At 41.7% G+C, this 20,785-nt stretch overlaps 1 protein-coding gene and 1 pseudogene across 1 annotated transcript in view; one reads left to right on the top strand and one right to left on the bottom strand.

Moving 5' to 3' along the window:
• Slc9a6 (solute carrier family 9 member A6) overlaps window positions 1-20,785 on the bottom strand; it is a 57,662-nt gene that overhangs the window by 20,557 nt on the left and 16,320 nt on the right. Inside the window, exons 6-10 of the mRNA XM_051142275.1 lie at window positions 18,760-18,865; window positions 13,690-13,836; window positions 11,134-11,234; window positions 10,753-10,841; window positions 7,637-7,750 (exon numbers count right to left, since the gene is read on the bottom strand). Of these exons, the coding sequence (XP_050998232.1) occupies window positions 7,637-7,750; window positions 10,753-10,841; window positions 11,134-11,234; window positions 13,690-13,836; window positions 18,760-18,865 (557 nt within the window). The remainder of the gene's footprint in view (window positions 1-7,636; window positions 7,751-10,752; window positions 10,842-11,133; window positions 11,235-13,689; window positions 13,837-18,759; window positions 18,866-20,785) is intronic.
• LOC127184629 (pyruvate kinase PKM-like) lies at window positions 979-3,054 on the top strand (annotated as a pseudogene).

Raw genomic sequence — 20,785 nt, 5'->3', positions numbered from 1 at the left:
AGAGAAATACTAGTTAACAATATTAGCACTGTCACATAGCCATGCAATGCATAAGAGTTCATGCAAAGAGCGTGCTTACACCATGGTGGTCCCATCTAATCATGATGGAGCTAAAGGTTCTTATTGCCTAATGACATCGTACCATCATTCACGTGTCTATGCTGATGTTGGCACAAATAGAACTTCTATACTGCCACTCACATACAAGAACAGCACATACAATTATATGTAGTACATAAAATCTGGCAAGTGACTGTTACTGGTTTACATGTTTACTATATTATACTTTCTGACAGTATTCTTTCTACTTATCAAAAAATTGGGGCAAGGTACATGACTAAGTAGGTAAAGGTGCTTGCTGCTAAGCCTGACAACCTTACGCCACTTCCTGGAACACGCATAGTGGAAGGAGAGAATTGAGCCTTGAAAGTTGTCCTCCAACGTCCACATGGATTGCGTGGTATGCATTAAAAAAAGTTTACTGTGAAACAGTATGCTGTTACACCAGCAACAGCCTCTCATGTTGATTGACTGCCCTAACTGAATCAACATGTTTCTCTCAGTAACTGACTTACATGATGTAGGTTTATGTAAACATATTCTATGATGCTCACACAATGACAAACTGCTTGATGGCACATTTCTCCAAAGCATCCCCACCTTTAAGCAGCACATATACAGCGACTGAACAACTAAACAACTGGATAGAAGGTCCCAACAGTCAAGTTCTTTATGGTTGGGATAGAAGTGTGCAGACTAACAAGGGAAGACAGTTGACTCTTAATGGGAACAAGTTATAGTTGGAGATTTCAGTACAAACTCATAATGGGAAAATCAAAAATACTTATGCCTGTATGTGTAGATATGACTTATTATATATGTGGAGAGAACATTTGGTGTCCTAAGCACACACAAAGCCCAAATCTTGGTTTCCTAAACCAGTTTTCCCAATAAAAAGAGCCAGAGCTCCTCGGAGAAATGGACAGTTCTTGGGCTAAAGGAGAAAATGCACAAGAGGAGCAGAAGCCTTTTATAGTTCCAGAAAGTAAGGAAGTGTTAAAAAAAAAATGCCCAAACCACAATGACAAGGCATGCCAAATGGAAGCGGGGAGCTACGGAACAAGCTCCTAATGGCTAAAGCTGGGACAGTTTGAACAACAAGACTTTTAAAAATGTAAATAATCCGATGTATAAAATAATTCCTATTGTTCATATAAATAATATATAAATAATGCTATAAATAAACAGGTGAACCAAACATCAAGTTAGGGAGATAAGTCTCCTATGTAAAGAACTACAAGCAATTTTGTAAAAATTAAGTCCCAGGGAAGATAAAACCTAACTACATACTCCCCAAATATAGACTGTATGAGTGGCTCTTTTTCTAAGTAAGGAAGGATAGAAAAACACGAGGCACAGAAGTGATGCTTCCTGACTCTGCAGATGTCCAATTCAGGTACCGCAGGAAGATCTGGAGTATGCCTGAGGACCTCAGGAATCATGCCAACGACACACAGTGGATGAAGCAAGGACTGCCTTCGTTCAGACCTAGCCGCTCCATACAGCCATGGCCAACACCTTACTGGACACGTGTACTGCCTGTACCTTCACTCTGTACCCATCACACCCACAACATTGGCATTATTTGTACCATTGGTCCCGCTTCCCAATCTGTGGATATGCTGAAGATGACTAAGTCTGGAATGAATGTGGCTCATCTGAATTTCTCTCATGGATCCCATGAGTACCATACAGAGATCATCTAGAACCTACGAGCAGCCAGAGACAGCTTGGCATCTGATCCCATCCTCTACTGGCCTGTTGCGGTGGCACTGAACACAAAGGGACCTGTGGGCAGCGGCACTGCAGAAGTAGAGCTGAAGAAGGGAGCCATTCTGAAGATCACCCTTGACAACGTATACGTGGAGAGGTGTGATGAGAACATCCTGCGGCTGGACTGTAAGAACATCTACAAGGTGGTGGAGGTGGGCAGCACGGTCGTGGATGGCAGGCTCATTTCACTGCAGGTGAAAGAGAACGGTGCTGACTCCTTGGTGACAGAGATGGAGAATGGTGGCTCCTTGGGCAGCAAGAAGTGGGTGAACATCTCCAGAGCTGCTATGGACCTCCCTGCTGTGTCAGAAAGGGACATCCAGGATCTGAAGTTTGGAGCGGAGCAGGATGTAGACATGGTGTTTGCGTCTTTCATCCGCAAGGCAGCCGATGTGTGTGAGGTTAGGAAGGTCCTGGGAGAGAAGGGCAAGAATATCAAGATCAGCAGCACAATCGAGAACCATGAAGGTGCCTGCAGGTTTGATGAGATTTTGGAGGCCAGGGACCGGATCGAGGTGGCTCGTGGTGACCTAGGCATTGAGATTCCTGCAGAGGTCTTCCTGGCTCAGGAGATGATGACTATAATGACGGATGATGCAATCCATCTGGAAAGTCTGTCATCTGTGCCGTATAGATGCTAGAGAACAGGCTCAGGAAATCACTTCCCCCTGGTGCTGAGGCCAGTGGCGTGGCAGATGCAGTCCTAGATGGAGCATCACACTGTAAGGAGAAAACAGCCAAAGGGGATTACCCTCTGGAGGCTGTGTGCATGCAGCACCACATTGCCCGTGAGGCAGAGGCTGCCATCTACCACTCCGCAGCTGGCACTCATTACCAGCAACCCCACAGAAGCTGCAGCATGGGCACCATAGAGGCCTCCTTGAAGTGCTGCAGTAGAGCCGTTATTGTGCTCACCAAATGTGGCAGGAGTGCTCACCAAGTGCCTAGGTACTTCCCTCATGCTCCCATCATTCCTGTGACATGCAATCCCCAGACAATTTGCCAGGCCCATCTGTACCGCAGCATCTTCCCTGTGCTGTGTAAGGATGCCGTCCGTGGAGGATGCCTGGGGCTGAGGATGTTGACCTTCATCTGAATTTAGCCACGAATGTTGGCAAGGCTCCAGGTGTCTTCAAGAAGAGAGATGTGGTCATTGTACTAACCGGGTGGTCCCCTCACTCTGGCTTCACCAACAGCACATGTGTAGTGCCTGAGCCTTGATGGCCCTCTGGGCCGGATCCCATCCACTAGGCAAGCAATGCTTGTAGTGCTGATTCTGGGCCACAGTGTGGCGCTGGTGGGCTAAGACAACAGGGAGAATTAGAGCCCAGAGTGAAGGAGGAATGCACGAGTGGAGACCCTCTGACTTTATCAGAAAAGGGCAGACACATCTCTGTGTACTTTGCTCCAGTAGAATGCTGGCCAGAGAACTCTCAGCCCTGGTCTGGAGTCAGGAGATATAGCAAGAGTTCAGAGCTTGAGGGCATTGAGACCCAGGAGTTCAGGTAACCTTCGGCCCTGGCCTTGACTTGCTTTCCCAACAACTTTGGCCTCCCCAACTCCTGCCTGTGCACTCCACTCTCTACCTTCTATTCTGCAGCATCCCCAGGCCTGTTGCTCTAGTGCCACCTGAATGCCAATAAACAGCAGCTGAAGTATAGAAATAAAGGAAAAAGGAAAGGACGAAGGAAGGAAGGAAGGAAGGAAGGAAGGAAGGAAGGAAGGAAGAAAAACATGAGTCATTTTGCAATGGGGAAACTTGTCAGCCATGTGACTAAGACTAGCCTGTGACATGATATGATAACCTAGTATTCTTCCAAAAGAATACATGTAATCCACTGTAGTCCCGGGGAATACATCAGACAAATTCCAATTGGAAACAGTCTACAAAATGCCTGGTCAGTGCCCTCAAATGTTTCAGGGATCATTAAAAGTAAGGAACAACTGAGAAAATGTCAGTCAAATGGAACCCAAAGAATCCTACAAAGGAAATGGAGCGCACTGCCCTGGGTGGGTTGATATAGCACAGCACACTAGAGGAAAGCCACAAGAAAAGCATGAAGTTATTTAGTGCATCACTGCAGGCTCAGGGTTCCTCATGACGAATGTGAAGGATTAGCAGGGGCAAAGGAACTGGGAGGTGTAGGAAAGCTTTCTGTACTTCCTTCATTATTTTTATTTATTTTTGTTTTGTTTGTTTGTTTGGTTTTTTGGGGTTTTTCTGAGACAGAGTTTCTCTGTGTAGCCTTGGCTGTCGTAGACTTGCTTTATAGTCCAGGCTGGCCTCGAACTCACAGCGATCCACCTGTCTCTGCCTCCCGAGTGCTGGGATTATAGGCATGTGCCACTGTGTCCGGCCAGGTACTCTTTTTATAAATATAAAATATACAAAATGACATATTTCTTTGAAATAAATTCCATTTAAAAAGAAAGAAAAGGGGGCTGGAGAGATGGCTCAGTGGTTAAGAGCACTGACTGCTCTTCCAGAGGTCCTGAGTTTAATCCCCAGCAACCACATGGCGGCTCACAACCATCTATAATGAGATCTGGTGCACTCTTCTGGCCTGCAGGTGTGCATGCAGGCAGAGCACTGTATACATAATAATAAATAAATAAATCTTAAAAATAAAAAGCCGGGCGGTGGTGGTGCATGCCTTTAATCCCAGCACTTGGGAGGCAGAGGCAGGTAGATCGCTGTGAGTTCGAGACCAGCCTGGTCTACAAAGTGAGTCCAGGACAGCTAAGGCTACACAGAGAGATTCTGTCTTGAAAAACCAAATAAACTTAAAAAAAGAAAGAAAGAAAAGGTACAGCCAAAGCTACACAAAGAAACTCTATCTGAAAGAAAGAAAGAAAGAAAGAAAGAAAGAAAGAAAGAAAGAAGGAAAGAAAGAACAAGGCATGAGAGGCCATGTGGCAACACTTACTAGTTTTCACAAATCCATTCCTAGTATTTTCTTTTAAGTACAAGGCCTGCTTCCTTTTTAGCTCCAACTTCTGAGCACACAGCCACCCACATAGGGAATATGACCCCTAGCTTCCCCTGCAGGTAGGTGGTACTGGTGTTGTTACATACAAGTGGTATGTACATTTCTGGACAGTGTCCGTAAAGGTAATCAGGAGGCACAAGAGTCAGACATCACGTACCACAAGAATGCAGGCAACTTCCCAAGGAGAGCAGCAAGCAGCAGCGCTGCCTGTGTCCACATAAGCTCTGACTTTGACATAAGAAACAAACTCCCATTTTCTTGAACGCATTTAAATCTGGATTCACTTTAGTCATTGTCACGTAACCCAGACTACCAGAGACTAGACAACTTTGAACTGTTAAGAATCATTTTCATAGATTCTTTATTGAGAATTTCAAATCCTAACAGACTCAGAAACCTCATGACTATTTAACCTTATTTCTAGATTAACTGCTGTAGATGAAGCAAAATTCAAATAATGATGAGCTCTGAAGCTACTGAACTCTTCCTTGACAGGGCTTTGTTGTTTTGCATTTCAGTAAGATCTCACTTTCTAACAGAGATCTTGATTTTTGGTTTTGGTGTTTTGCTTTTTTGAGACAGGGTTTCTCTGTGTACCCTTGGCTGTCCTGGACTCACTTTGTAGTCTAGGCTGGCCTCAAACTCACAGGGATCCACCTGCCTCTGCCTCCCTGAGTGCTGGGATTACAGGCGTGCGCCACCGTACCTGGCTATGGATCTTGTATGTTTTTAATGTTTTTAAAAAACTTACTGCTCTCTTTGTCAGATCTGGATTCTGAAGTGTTTTAGGGCTTATTTTGAAAATCACTTATCTAAGCGTTCATTTCCCTGTCAGCAATCTCAAGTTCAACTATCGGGCTGTGATTGGTCCAGCTCCCCAGGCTCTTCGTCCAAAGATTGTTCTAGGCTTGCCTCTGATGGCCAGTCCCCTTCTTTCTTCACTTCATGTCTTCTCCGTGTGGCCAAGACACTCTACCCGCAGCCTATACCTGCTTGGCTCTTTTCCATTTCCATCCTGCTCCCCAACAAAACCACAAAGCTCAATGGACCCAGTGCTTCTTTCTTTCTGAGCTTACTCTTAAGTCTTCCTGGACAAAGCCATACTGCATGGAAGACTGGTATCTTGCAAGTACCTACTCCTCAAAGTCAAATGGGTCCCCATTTAATACTGGGCAATTGTATTGTAATTCTTTGGTCAACTCCCAACTTTCTGTGACTTTTTCATGAACTTTCTTTCTACCTTCCACCAAATTCCTATCTGTGCAATCCAGCCTTCAAGATGGTCCCTAATGCCTGGTATATAGTATCCACACTATATGGTCTGTAAGTCCAGAAAAATACTGCAGAGATGACAAGATGTCACCTCTAACATTAGTCTATAAAAGGCACCTTGGCTTCCATTCTTGTACTCTTTCAGCTCACTCACTCTGGGGAATCCACATGCAACCTCTCCGATGGACAGGTCCTGCAGAAGGATGGTCCTTTATGTGGACACCTGTGTGAATGAGGTTGGTATATTCCGCTGATGCAGGTAAGCCCTCAGCACCATGATACGTCTCAGATCCAGGTAAGTCTACCAGCAAGCCATGTCACCACAGCCTCCTGAGTCACCCAGCTAAGACATCCCAGGGTTCTTAACCCCTATATACCACACAAGGTAAAGAATGGAAGCTTCCAGATCATTGCTTACACAACAAGTAATGTGTGCACTTCACTAGTCTGCTCTCAGCAGGCAAGATCACTTCCTACTTTAGGAAAATAGAAGCCATCAGCTAGGAACCTCACTTTCTTACTTTTTATTTATTTACTTTACAGCATTTATTTATTCATGCCACAATGCAAGTGTGGAGGTCAGAAGCCAACTTGCAGGAGACAACTCTCAACTTCCACCACTTGGATTCCAAAGAATAAACTAAGATTGTCAGCCATGGTAACAAGCATCTTTATTGTCAGAGCTTTCTTATTGGCCCCTCAACTTGGCTTGAATGGTAAAAGTGCTCATTTATATGAAACAGAGAAAATGATGGGAAAGAAGAGGCCTTATTCAACCTTCAACACATTGCCCTGTGCCATATATTGTAGCTGTTCCCATATCCAAGCATCCCCCACCCCTAGTCTGTCTCTCTCTGTCTGTCTCTCTCTGTCTGCGCCTCTCTCTCTCTCTCTCTCTCTCTCTCTCTCTCTCTCTCTCTCTCTCTCTCTCTCTCTCTCTCTGTCTTTCTGTCTCTCTTTGCAACAGGGTAGTTTCTGTTCCTTCTGTTGTGCTGTGGTAGAGACAGAAGTTAGAGCGTTCCCCTAGGCAAGCAGCTTGCCCGAAGCTACTCCAATGCTCCATTTTCTTTCTTTCTTTTTTTGTTTTTGTTTTTTGAGACAGGGTTTCTCTGTGTAGCCCTGGGTGTCCTGGACTCGAGGCTGGCCTCGAACTCACAGAGATCCGCCTGCCTCTGCCTCCCGAGTGCTGGGATTACAGGCCACCACACCCGGCTCCCCTGCTCCATTTTCAAATTTACTTTTGAGTCAGGGTAGGTGAAGATGGCATCATACTTCAGTCTTCTCACCTTCACAGGGATGACAGCTACATGGCACTAGGCCTAGCTAAGAACAAATACCTTTGAGGTTGGCAGAGTAGGAGGAGACTTTTCCATTCTGCCAACATTTCTGTGCAATAAATTTCAAACAAAAATAGAGCAGAGAAAAAGATGAGAATGGAATTGGGGGAAACAGTTGATAACCTTACTTGTTTTCTCAGTCATAAGACCACATGAGGCTCTCAATTCAAACAGTTTCCACAGCAGACACATGATAAAGGATACAAATGCTCCTACAACAAACGTTGGGTTAAAGACATGATTCTGGAAGGTGAACAGCGTCAGCCCCATGTAGGAGAAGATGAAATTCTCCGCTAGGAAATTGAGAAGCTCAAACAGCTGAAATGAAATGTAAAAGGCTCCAGTAAGTAGGGGTGCACATGCAGAGACGGCATTCCCACATCCCCCATTAGCTCCCCTCGCAGTTCCCATCATTAATTACTCTTTTCCCCCCAAATCCAATGTCTCTTGAATGCCCTGGCCTCGCTTTCATCACTTCCTATACATAGTCTCAAACCTAAATGGTAAATAAGCCCTTTGTGCCCATTTCTCATCCACCCAGTGACTCTCTCTTAAAAGGAGTTTTAAGAGACTTTCCTTCTCTAAGCTACAAAACACAGTTCGACTTCTTTTGCCCTGGCAGAGGATACTGCACAACCATTGTGGAATCACTGCTGTTGTCATTTTTACTTTTTCCCTAGGTTTTGCTTGTCATTGTAGGGCTTCTCTATGATAGTATATACTCAGCACCCTCCCCTGATGCCTGTCAAGGCCCACCTATTCACATCATTGTTTCTATAACAAATGTACAAGACGTTCCCAATAAAGTGAAGGCCCTCCCAAAACTCTACCTTTCCTCTACCTTTCCCCAGAGTCATCTGGCCCACAACAATAAGAAAGAAAGAAAGAAAGAAAGAAAGAAAGAAAGAAAGAAAGAAAGAAAGAAAGAAAGAAAGAAAGAAGGAGAGAAAGAAAGAGAGAAAGAAAGAGAGAAAGAAAGAACGAACAAACCTGAGCTCGGGAGTCAGAATGCCTAGGCTCAAACCATTCCTTCCCTATTTGCTAGCTCTATGGCTTTAGGCTAGTTAGCTCTGTTTTAGTTTTTGATGTTGTTTAGAGAAAAATCTTGGAACAGACTCTTACTATGTAGTATAGGGTGGCCATGAACTCCAGAGTGTCCTGCTTCCAATCCCTTAAGTACATCTGTTCATGTGTTTATATATGAATGTAGGCACATGTGTTGCAGCATGCATGGGGAGCTCAGAGAGCAGTCTCAGGCGTTAGTCCTTGCCTTCCAGCTGCTCTGAGACAGGGCCTCTCTGCTGAGGTTTTGCTGTGGACAGCAGGCTAGCTGGGGATTTTCTTGTCTCCCCTTCCCATCTTCTGTTAGGAACACTGGGATTACAGACACTCATGCTATGCATCCAATTTACACATGCATTCTGGAGATCTGAACTCAGGTCCTCACACTTGCATGGCATCTCCCCGGTCCCCAAGTATTTTTATTATATGTATATACCACAAACCTGGCTTATTTACTCTTTTCAAGAGCAGAATTAAAATGTTTTTAAAGCAGAGTTGCAGGGTCCGAGGCTATAGCTCAGTGGTAGGGCACTTGCCCACCAAATAAGAGGCCCTGATTCTATCCCCAAAATTAAACAAAAAAGCAGAACTGGCTTATCACCAAAAATAACAACAAGCATTAAAATAAGCATATATTTTTCTATGAATGACTTAATATGTTCTTATTCCTATTTGTTTAATGGCAATAAGTGAAGTTTCTTTCTTTCTTACTATGGGCCTGATTATTGTACTAAATAAAGATTCCATGCACACTATGACTCAGGACAAAAGTACTATTATATCTTCATTTTAAGAGAACAAAACTGAAACAAAGAGAACTTCTCTAACTTCTTCCTGATGACATAGCCACAAGACAACAAAATCAGAGGTGAGAGCCACAGTGGATCTGGACCTATCTTTCAGCTCTATCTGAACACAGGGGCTATCAAAACCCAATAGGTGCCAGAGAGTAAATATCTGAGGCTTTGCAAGCATGAGGTCTCTGTCACAACTCACCTTGTCCAGTTTAGTGCAAAAGCAGTCATAGGCTCTCTCTCTCTCTCTCTCTCTCTCTCTCTCTCTCTCTCTCTCTCTCTCTCTCTCTCTCTGTGTGTGTGTGTGTGTGTGTGTGTGTGTGTGTGTGTGTGTATGTGTTCTGTACACAGGCTTCATATCTTCATATCACCAACAAGGCTGGAAGGTCTTGCTTGCTGCTTTTACACTCTATCTTGCTACCTAAAAAAGACCAAACCCCGGGCTATTTTTCTTCTCTAAACTCAGTATGCTAAATTATTTGACAAAAGGGATTTGTAACCTCCATGTAAATGTTCTGGAGGGGGAGCCTAATTTCCTTTGAAGTGTTAGGGAAACCATGTACACTACCTCTGTAGCTCCAGGACAAGGGGGGAGGGGAGGGAGGGCTTTTTACTTTAGCATTGATCTTTTCTAGATTCAACTCACGTTTTCTAGCCTTCTACAAATTTGGAAGTTCCTAGGTCTCATTACAGTCATCAAGTATGCACATGCTGCTATTGCAGACATTACATTTTGTTTGCTAACGTGCCTTCTATATCTCCTAAGGACTGGAGAGGCATGTGCCTAATGCCTCACGCCTTCATTTTCAGACAGCCTGCTCATGCAGTGCCCAGTCAATGACCGTCCCCTGAGGCTCCTGAAAGCAACAGTATTTATTTCAGGGCCTGAATGAAGACTGGAGGAAGCTTAGTACACATGTAGCTCAGCAGATCCAGATGAGAAATTAACCTTTTCGCCAGGCAGTGGTGCATGCCTCACCTATAATCCCAGCACTCAGAAGGCAGAGGCAGGTGGATCTCTGTGAGTTCAAGGTCAGCCTGGTCTACAAAGCAAGTTCTAGGAACAGGCAAGGCTACACAAAGAAACACTGTCTCAATAAAAATAAAAACAACAACAAAAACAAAAGTAACCTTTTCTACACTGTACAGGAGAAAACCTGATCAAGTTGGAGTGTGCCTTCAAATCGTTCCTTCTTGAAGCCACTGGGTTAGGGAAGACACTAAGAGAAGAGGAGGCCAACTGACTAGGTATTGGAAGCCCAATAGTAACAGTGTCTGGCTACTCTGCTAACTGACTGCTACCCTAGGAGCTGCTACCTACAACCTGCCAGCCTCACCCATTTCTAGAGTCAAAGAAAAAGAAGACATCACACCTTGAAATGATCACATATTTAAGTTGAAAAAAACCTTTTGTTTTGCTAAGCAAAGAAACATTTTATACACCGATTCTAAAGTTGCCCATACCTGTTTCGTCCTATGCTGAGACTCTGTGGACAAATTATTGTACGTATAATGTGCCTGTGTGATGCCACAAAACAATACTGCAACGACACCTGCAAAGACAGAAAATCCAGTTCACAGAAAAGGAGGGCTCCAAAAGTATATACTAAGCCTTTTCTTTTACGAAAGTAGATTCCATGCATAGTGTTGACATTTTAATTTTTCTTTTTAACTTATTTTTTGGAAGTAGCCAATTGCTTTGATTTGGAATCTTTTTTACATTTGAACCTCCACTCTGAGGTCCAACCATATCAAGTATGTCCAAACCCTAAAGGAGTTGGTTCACTTGGGAAAGTGGCTAAGACATTCCTTATAGGGGCTTACAATGCAAAGCAAGTCACCCACCTGTGAAACCCCATGCTTCGGCCAAAAGGAAGGTGCTCCAGGACATCAAGAAGAACAGACCTGTCTCCAGCAACTGGAATTCCCGCAACTTGGTGAACTTTGTCACGTAAGACTGTTAAGCTTGGTAACAAGATCTCATAATAATACACAGCTATGACTAGAGAATAACAGTCAATCCAAGGTAGTGGTGGCAGGTAGGGAAGGGCTCTCTATCTAACATGAAAGGCACCAATGGTAAGAAATGCTTAGAATGAAATCTTATGGCACTGCCCCCTTATCAGGGAGAGAAACCTCACAAATTAGGTGTTCCTATTGATTTATCACTATGGCATACCCTGCAAGAAAGCAAATAATAAAAGACAGAGTCAAGAGCAGCATACTGAGACACAACAGTGCCAAAACTCTATGAACTTGTGGCCCAAAGCAAGGCAGTTTCCATAATTACAACAATTTGCATCCATAAAACCATGTAATTTCCATGGAGTGTCATATTGATTTCATCTTCTAACTCATACGCAATATAAAGCATTCATCCCATGATGAAGAAACTGAGGCACTTCACTCCCTTATACTAATCTAAAAAAGTAGACGTGGCTGACAGCAGAAGAGCCTGTGCCAAGCTGTAATAAATCTATGGCTAGAATCTAGAGTCAATTCATGAACTAGCACCACAACAAGTAATAAACAAAATACACTTCCTAGCCCTGGGGGCCTTGTACCAGAGAAGAGAAACAGCCTGTACTGGCTCTCTTCAAAACCCATTTACTGCCCTTTACGCCTCAATTCACCTATTAAAAAGCCATGAATGTAGTCTCTTCCAGCATAAAACTGGAGGATAGCAAACCAAGAGGATTCAGAAAGACTCACACATATGTTTTACATAAAAGTGTCTTAAAAGATTAAGGGGATGAAGTGGGAGAAATGGCTCAGTGGTTAAGGGCACTAGATATTCTTCCAAAGGACCTCAGTTGGTGCCTTACATCAGCTTGTAACTCCACCTCTAGGGGATTCAGCGTCCTCTGTTGGCTTCTGTAGACAACTGCACACATGTGCCATATAATCACACATACACATAAATTTAAAACAAACTTAAAAATGTTTCATAGCTAGAAACTCTGGGGATCATCCAGCTCTCAATTTTCCCAAGCCTCCACTCTCCTACACTGAGATGCAGAGTTCAAATATCAAAATCACTATAATATTTGTGTATGCAAGGCAGGGGCCATGTTTGTTTCATCTTTGATTCCTAGAACATAGCATCTGGCAAATAGTAGGCAATCAGTAATTGCCTCTCAAATGAATATAAGAATCATTTGCCCTGTATTTTTTGTGGCTAGCTAGTGACAGCATCAGGGCTACAACCTGAGTTTTGGTGAACAAAATTTGCAATTGAGAGAGATAAGATGAACACATATGTGTCCTCACCCAGGAACCATACATTTTTGGTTTGTTCTATTAAACAAGGAGAGAAGGGTGACAGACATGAGTAGCAGCATAAATACCCAGAGACTGTGGGGAGCCTATTTGCTTCCCGCCAAATCAATCTATAACTTCAAAATTCATCCTCAAAGAGATAGTGTCAGACTATTTTTTTCCTGAGACAGTTTCTCTGTGTAGCCTTGGCTGTCCTCAAACTCACCCTGTAGACCAGGCTGGTCACAAAGATCCACCTGCCTCTGCCTCTCCAAGTGCTGGGAATAAAGGCGTGTGCCACTGCGTCCAGCTTAGACAGACTCTTATAGTGACAGTTTTGGGGCACTTTAGCATTGTGGTACATGACAGCAATTCTAGCACTCGGTAGGCTAAAGCAGGAAGATCATGAATTTGAGGGCGTCCTTGGCTACCATAATAAAATCTAATCTCAAGAAAGGGAATAGGAACTAAAGAGATCACTCAGTGGTTAACAACACTGGCTTCCCTTTCAGAGGACCTGGTGCAGATGCCAGGACCCCCACCTGCAGGGGCTAATAACTGTCTTTTAACTCCAATTGCAAGGGATCCACCATCCTCTTCTGGCCTCTACAGGAACCTGCATGTATACAGTGCACAGACATACAAACAAACAAAACAGTAATATATATATATATATATATATATATATATATATATATATATATATATATATATATATATATATATATCTCACATATGATTAAAAACAAAAAGAGGAGTTGAGAGTTGGGGCTACAGATCAGTTAGCAGAATGCTGACCTGGCATGCACAAAGCCCTCAGTTTAAGCCTACCTAAACTGGGTATGGTGGTATGTGCCTATATTCCCAGCACTTGGGAGGAAGACACAAGAGAATCAGAACTTCCCAGGCATCCTCAGCTCCAGAGCAAACTGAAGGCCAGCCTGAAATACACTGAGCCTATGCAAAATAATGCAATTCATTAAGTGATACATTAACAAAGATTTCTGTTTCATATTTTCAGAACAACTTCTTGGTTAAAAGGTTAATAACTATAAAAAACAACTGTACTCATGGAACTAGGAAAAGCCATGCCTCATTAAACTACCTCAGTAGGTTAATAAGAGAAAATAAATATAATAAAAGGATATTAAAGCTGTCACCACTCCTGTAGCAGCACCCATTGCAAAAGATCCACTGAAGATCCCAAGGAAGATTCCAATAGATTTGAACATGGCTGTGACATCAAAGGTGTGGCTGTTGTCTCCAGCTGGTTGGTATGCCACTATTGAGCTACAAAAAGACAGATTACTCTCAGCCTCATTGCATTTGGTTCCTCTTATGAGAAAATGAAGGATCTTTCCAAGTTTTAAAGTGCCAGAGTGGCCAAATGCCCAATATGTATTTATCCACTGAAACAGACTTCTTCAGGCAAAGGGGCTCAAAAGGCCTTCCAGGGAATTAAGATCCAGTCTGGAATACTCTGGGCAGTCTCGGCTCGATCCTCCACCCTCCACTTCAGAAAGAGTTCATCTGGACCAAGCCAAGCCAGGCAACTAAAAGGGACTCTCTCTTGTCTTGAACTCAAGTCCAAATCTGATCTGAAAAAGCTTCTTTTATAACAGTCACCTCAGGAAACAGAAATGGCCAAGAAAACCACTCTTGCCAGCAGTCGCTGCCACCAGTGTTTACTGCTACCAAATCAATTCTCTTCTCAGTTAATTAAGGTACCAGCTTCATGAAAAGTACAGGCTCAATCACATTACCAGAGGCATGTCAAAGAAAAGGCAGCAAAGCACATTCCTAAGAACAATGATTTCACCCTGAGCTTATGACAACTTTTTTCTGGTTCAAGGCTAAAACGCGCTACCTATACCATATATAACAAGTTGTTTTCATATTTCCCAGGTTAATCTGTTAGAATTTAAGACCACAGTATGATTTCCTAATTAGTATCTGTTTTATTAAAAGCACAACACCAATTTCTAGTAATAGCATTACAAATTTTTGACACTCAATCTGAATTGAAATTTTTACACATTTTGTGTTTAAATGCTCAAAGTAACAAGATCACTTTGGAACTAAGATATGGATTGCTTTGACAAACATGGAATGGCCTTTAATAGTATGATAAGTTCACATGCACACAAGAAGTCACACTATTGTAAGTGTGATATGACTGTGCTATGTATCATTAAACTCTATTCTGTAGGAAGTAAAGCTCGCAACCTTCATCCTCTTGATAATAGTTTTTAGAAAATATTGAATGAAGCAAAATGTGTATGCTTTGCTTCCTGAGGTTGCTCTCTTTGGATCAGTCTGAATTCCAGTGTCACAACAATCATTATTATAGTCTTGAATCACTAAATGAAGACTACATAGAAGGCATGATGATGAGTGTGTGTCTTCTGTTTTAGGCAAATGCTGGCCTCGGGGCTGAAATCTTGACTCATCTTTCCATATCAGGAAACAGGCTATCTTGTGGCATAAATATTTACATGAACACTTCTTTAAAACTCCTAATACCAATGCAACATATGGCTCAAGAGAAAAATCACCCCATTATCTACTGCCCTAACAGATGTGTCTTATTATCTGTCTGTATTTATTTTCTCTTTTTGTTACATGCATGTTGTTTTGAATTCTTTATGAGTCATAGTTCCATAAGTAGTCTAGGCTGGTTTTGAACTCCCTGTGTAGCTTGATCAGTAGATCTTTCTGTCTGTACCAGCCAAGTGCTTGGTTCTAATGCAGTACTGGGGATTAAGCACAGAGCTTCCTGAATGCTAGGCAAGCACTCTATAAACTGTGCTATATACCAAGCCCATGGTTTTGAATTCTGTCTTCTTCAATGAGAAATGAAACAAGAATTACAAAACCAAGATATTTTGAGAATTCAAAGTGGTATCAGCAGCATAATTTATTTGGCCCATTGTTAAACTTTAGAAGTTGCTTCTAAGCTGGGCACAGTGGTGCATGCCTGTGATCCCAGTACTCTGGGAGGCAAAGGCATTTAGATCTCTTGTGAGTTTGAGGCCAGTCTGGTCTACAAAGTGAGTCCAGGACAGCTAGGACTACACAAAGAAATCCTGTCTCAAAAAACCAAACCAAACCAAACCAAACCAAATCAAAACCAAAAAAAGGTTGCTTCTAGGGGACAAAGTTCAATAACAGAGTACTTGCCCAGCATACAAAAAGACATGCAAAAGGCCTTGTGCTTTGATTCCTATACCAAATAAATGAAAATTACAACATAAGCTGGATTTTTACACACTGCTCCCAATACTTGTTTCTACAGTAGCATAGAAGAATATCTTTGTGACTTTTCTATATTTTCGCCTAGTCCCGTGTGCCACATCCGTAGAAATAGAGTACTGCTGAATCTACGACTCTTTATGTGCCGGTCAACTCTCTGGAGAGCACCATGGCAATGCCTCTCACTGGCCTAGACATTTTAGTTATAAAATGTATCCTTGGGGTCAACAAGATGGCTCAGTGGGTAAGGCACTTGCTGCCAAGCCTCAGGACCTGGGTTCAGTTCTTGGAATCAACATGGTGGAAGGAAAGAACTGGCTTCCAGCAAGCAGAAACAGAAACAAGCTCCAAAAGGAACTGAATCCATTTTAAAGGGTTGCCTTAATCTGTTAGCTGCTAAACAATTCTCTCACAAAGGCATTCCCTCCATACCTGTGACACAAAATTTGCCTTACAGACTATGAACAATTATCAAAGCAGGGGAATGCAATACAAGGAGAGTATATCTATCACACTTCGAACTGCATCAAAGGTGAATGCAGGATGACTGTCAATACACCGCTGAGGACCATCATCTAGGAACTTCCTAGGGACAAGCAACACTACTGGGCCAGGAACTCACTTGTTCAGCTCCACCAAGACAGATCCAGAGCTAACAGCTCCCTTGTTACAAATGACACCCTCTGTGAAGGCTGCAGCAGAGATGGCAGGAGTTAACTCAACTCCTAAATATTCAGAAAGGTACTGGCTATGAATCATCCCTAAGAGAATTCAGAAAGGAATCAAATTGTTTTCTAGAAGTGCAGCCCTTTGTGAGATCCTCCATGGAAAAGCTCTTTCTTTTAAATACATTTCTTCACCACAAAAGCTCAAATACCTTTGCTATATCAATGCTAAAGTTACAGGAAATGGATTATTTTATTGATGGAATATGTAAAGAATGGTGAACAACAGTTTAAGATAGGACCAGAACAGAACAAAGATTTTTTTCTTTTCACCCATTAGAACAACAAGAAAGGAATGCTTATCAGTTAGATGATTAAAGAGCAAAATAGGTGCCTAGGATAAGGAACTAATGTTAAAAGTAACTGCCTTTACACCTTACTCTTTTCATTTAGGACTGGGAGTAGGGGGCTTCATGTGTACTTATATACTAAATGTTTCAATCTTTATTGTTTCATGTTTCTGAAATATATAAATTACAATTACACTATCTATTCCTCCATTCATATAGTATGTTTTTATTTTGCACCTACCTTCATTGAAGTTATATTTAGCATTGACACCAATATTACATATAGCCATTGGGTTTTGTTTCTTAATTTAGGTTTATATTAGTTATAAAAAAATTCTGGCAATAGACACAGCAGGGAAGGGAGCAATGCTTACACATAGTGCATTCACAAAAAGGGATTTGACCTTTAAAATATCGCATTCCACTTCACTGAAGAGGTTAGTGTTACATCTCTGAAAGGGTGATTTCTCACTGTGCAGCAAGGCAACAGTGGTTGATAGTCAGGCTGTGCAAAGCAGAGCCTGTGACTACAAGCCTTTCATGGCTAACAAAGTAGAAGTTAGGGAGAAAAATTGAAGTCATGAGAAAATGTGAAGGGCTGTTGCTTCCTGCTCGTAGAAAGTTCTAGTATAAGGTAAAGGTGGCTTCCCACATGACTGCATAGGCCCTAGTTAGGAGTCAGTTTCTCAGGGTGCAGAACCTCTTCCACCTGAAAATGCCTTGTAATAACATGCATAGCAGTTTCCATAATTAGATAAGGGCATTACTCATTCAACAATTACCTTCAATAAAAGTATCTTTAACACATCTAAGATAAAACTGTTCCTCAGATGATTATGGTAAATAAGAGAATGATGACTCAAGCTACAGTATATTTTCTCAGTTATCAAGTGGGCAAAAATGTAAAGCTGGGCAAATAGAGTACTGGCAAGAGAGATTTTCAGATTGGGGTGGTTGAAGTATAAAGTGATACAATCCTTTGACTGGCAATTGTCAGTATTAAATAAACCTGACATTGCATGTATCATTTAACCCAACCACAAATCTCAGTCACTTCTGAGAGTTTGTTCAACCATATACCCCTGCCTGTGCAAATGAAGCAATTTCTAGGTTAAATACTGCAACTACTTTTGGGATAGCAAAGGACTGAAAGTTCTTCAAATAGCCAGCAGATAGAGACTGTGAGAGAAAAGAAGGACAGTTCACAGAGACTATGGCAAAGCTGCAAAGAATAAGAAACTCTTTTAATAGGAAAATATAGCCAGGATATACCTATGTTCTCATATATGCATATAGTAAGATAATCTCAAATTAAGAGTTGGGTGGCTGGAGACATAGCTCAGGGTTAGGGCACTTGCCTAGAATGTACAAGTCTATAGCTTCAATCTCCAAAACTGCTAAAAATTAAAAACAAAAACAGAAATGAGAAGCAAATAAAAGTATATTCATATCTGTGATTGGATTTGAAGGAATGCTAAAGTATGAAAGAAAGTTTTCATTAAACAGCTCTAAGGAGCTAGGAAGACGAGGACTAGAGTAGGAACAGAATTTCTATACAAACCTTTTTATGTGGCTTTGAATTCAAAACTTATGCCTAAGTAAAAACGTTTTCATGTTATAATGTTAAAATATAATAAAATTACAGACATTAAAATGACTATTATATAGATGCATCACAAACAAACAAACAAACAAACAAAAACCAATAGGAGAGACTACCCTGGAATTTTCACAGGAATTATTTTTATACAATGGGAATATATTTTCTCTGACATTTTTCCATGTATTTTTCCAAGTTATCCATAAAATTATATGTTCCTGTCAAAGTGAGGAAAAAAGGAGCCATTGTTCCAACTATTTCTATGTACTTTTTTCAACAATTGACTTTCAGTACCTCGTCCCCTTGCATGCAGCATTAAGAGTATAAAAACAAAATCAGCACTCACGAGGACAGCACTATGGCAACAGCATCATTGAGGACACTTTCACCGAAGAGAAGAGCATAGAGTTCAACATCAACTTGAAGCTCGTGGAAGATGGCAAGAACAGTCACTAGTAGACAGAGAAAGGCAGAGGGATTCTTAGACATCATGACCACAGCCTTTGTCCCTCTAAGTAACTGGTAGCCGGCATTTAGACATACATTTCTTCCATTCTAACATCCTCTTACTGAATTAAAGAGTTAACAATTTTCTGGCAATATTTGTTCCTAACTGGCTACACGCGACACCATCTTTCTCAAAAAACAGCTGAAAATAACTGTGAAGGCCTGAGCTGGCCTATAATCTTCATGGAAATTGGAAGAGTCTGGTTTTGTACATGTATTTTCTTCAAAGAGTATATTCAAATTTTCTTATAGGTCAAGTGGCAATTAATTTTTAATAAAGAAGAAAATATGAAAACGTATCTCTTTCTGTAAAGAGCCCTTCTCCTTTGGAGCTTTACAACTCACTTCTATTTGACCTTCATATTGGAAGCACAGCAAATTTAGTAAAGACCTTATAAAATAAAATCACTACTTTAGTTTTTGGTTGGCGTTAAGATTTATGACCAGAATAACAGCTACCCTATTTAACTGATGAAGAAGCCCCACCAGGCCATTGCAGGGTAAGAAGGATAGAAAAGGTGACACACCCTTCCTTTGGTGAAGTGGTTCTATTAGAATTCTTAGAAAATCAGGTAAGACTGATACGCTAGAGCATAACTTCCATTGCTGGGTCACATACTGTTCACCCCCTCAATAAACCCGGACAGATATGAAAAATGAATATAGAAATAAACCAGAGAGCATTTGCAAATAGGAGGCATAAAAACAGAATGCTTACATTTTAAAAGATATCATTTCTATTGAAAAACACTGGAGTACACGTCTATCAAAATACAGATATGTCATGTATTTACATATACATGCATGAAATTCTGAATAGCAAAGAAAAACTGGGGGCCAGAGAAGTGGCTCAGTGGTTAAGAACACTGGTTTTTCCTCTGGGGAACTAGGGTTCAATTCCCCAAACCCACATGAAAGCTCAAAACATACTCTTAACTTTACTTCCAGGGGGCCTGACACCCTTTTTTGGCCTCAGATTCCAGGCACACATGCGGCAGACAAACAGACATGCAGGCAAAACACCCATATATATAAAATAAAGGAAAAACTTTTAAATCTTTTAAAGAAAAATTATTTGAGGGAGATTTTATTTTATTGTTAGTGTGTGTGTGTGTGTGTGTGTGTGTGTGTGTGTGTGTGTGTGTGTGTGTGTGTTTTGTTTGTATGCATGTCTGCGTGCCATGTGAGTATCTGGTACAGGTGGAAGCCAAAAGAAGGCTTCAGCTCCTCTGGAACTGGAGAGTTGTGAGCCTGAGTCCTCTAGAAAAGCAGTTAGTGCTCTTTACTTTTCTCCAGCCCCAAGAAAAAGATTTTTTAAAGCTTACTAAGAGAAAGAAAAACAGAGAGTAGAAAAATACTGTCAGATTTTGAATAGAGAACCTATGGCTCAAACATCTAGAAAGATAATGCAATGGAACAGAATTAGTGAAAGTGCCTACATTCCCTAGGAAAGCAGTCTGTCAAACTTTATATAGACAAAGTAGTCAAAACTCTAATCAAAACAAAGCAGAAAGTTGAAGTAATGTTGCCTGTTTGCCCCTTACACTGCTCATAGACTTTAGAAAGGTCAAGGAGCCCTGCTTCTACTGCAAGACAAGAACACCCAAGGCCAGGGGCTTCCTGGAAAACAGTAAGGGGCAGCCTCGGTCCAGTCTTTAAAGGAGCAATGTGATTTCCAGTTTTAAAACAATGTTAAGCTACAACAAGGTGTGCTGGCTCACGACAATAATTTCAGTACTCAGGAGGCTAGGGCAGAAGGATTACCATTAGTTGGAAGCCAACTTGGTCTACAGGCCACCTTGAGCTACATAGGAAAATCAAAACAAAATGTTAATCTGAGCCAAGTCTGGGTGGCACAAATTTAT

This window comes from Acomys russatus, chromosome X, assembly GCF_903995435.1.
Source record: "Acomys russatus chromosome X, mAcoRus1.1, whole genome shotgun sequence".
In the NCBI taxonomy this organism is placed as follows: domain Eukaryota; kingdom Metazoa; phylum Chordata; class Mammalia; order Rodentia; family Muridae; genus Acomys; species Acomys russatus.
This window is presented reverse-complemented; position numbering and strand designations above follow the sequence as displayed.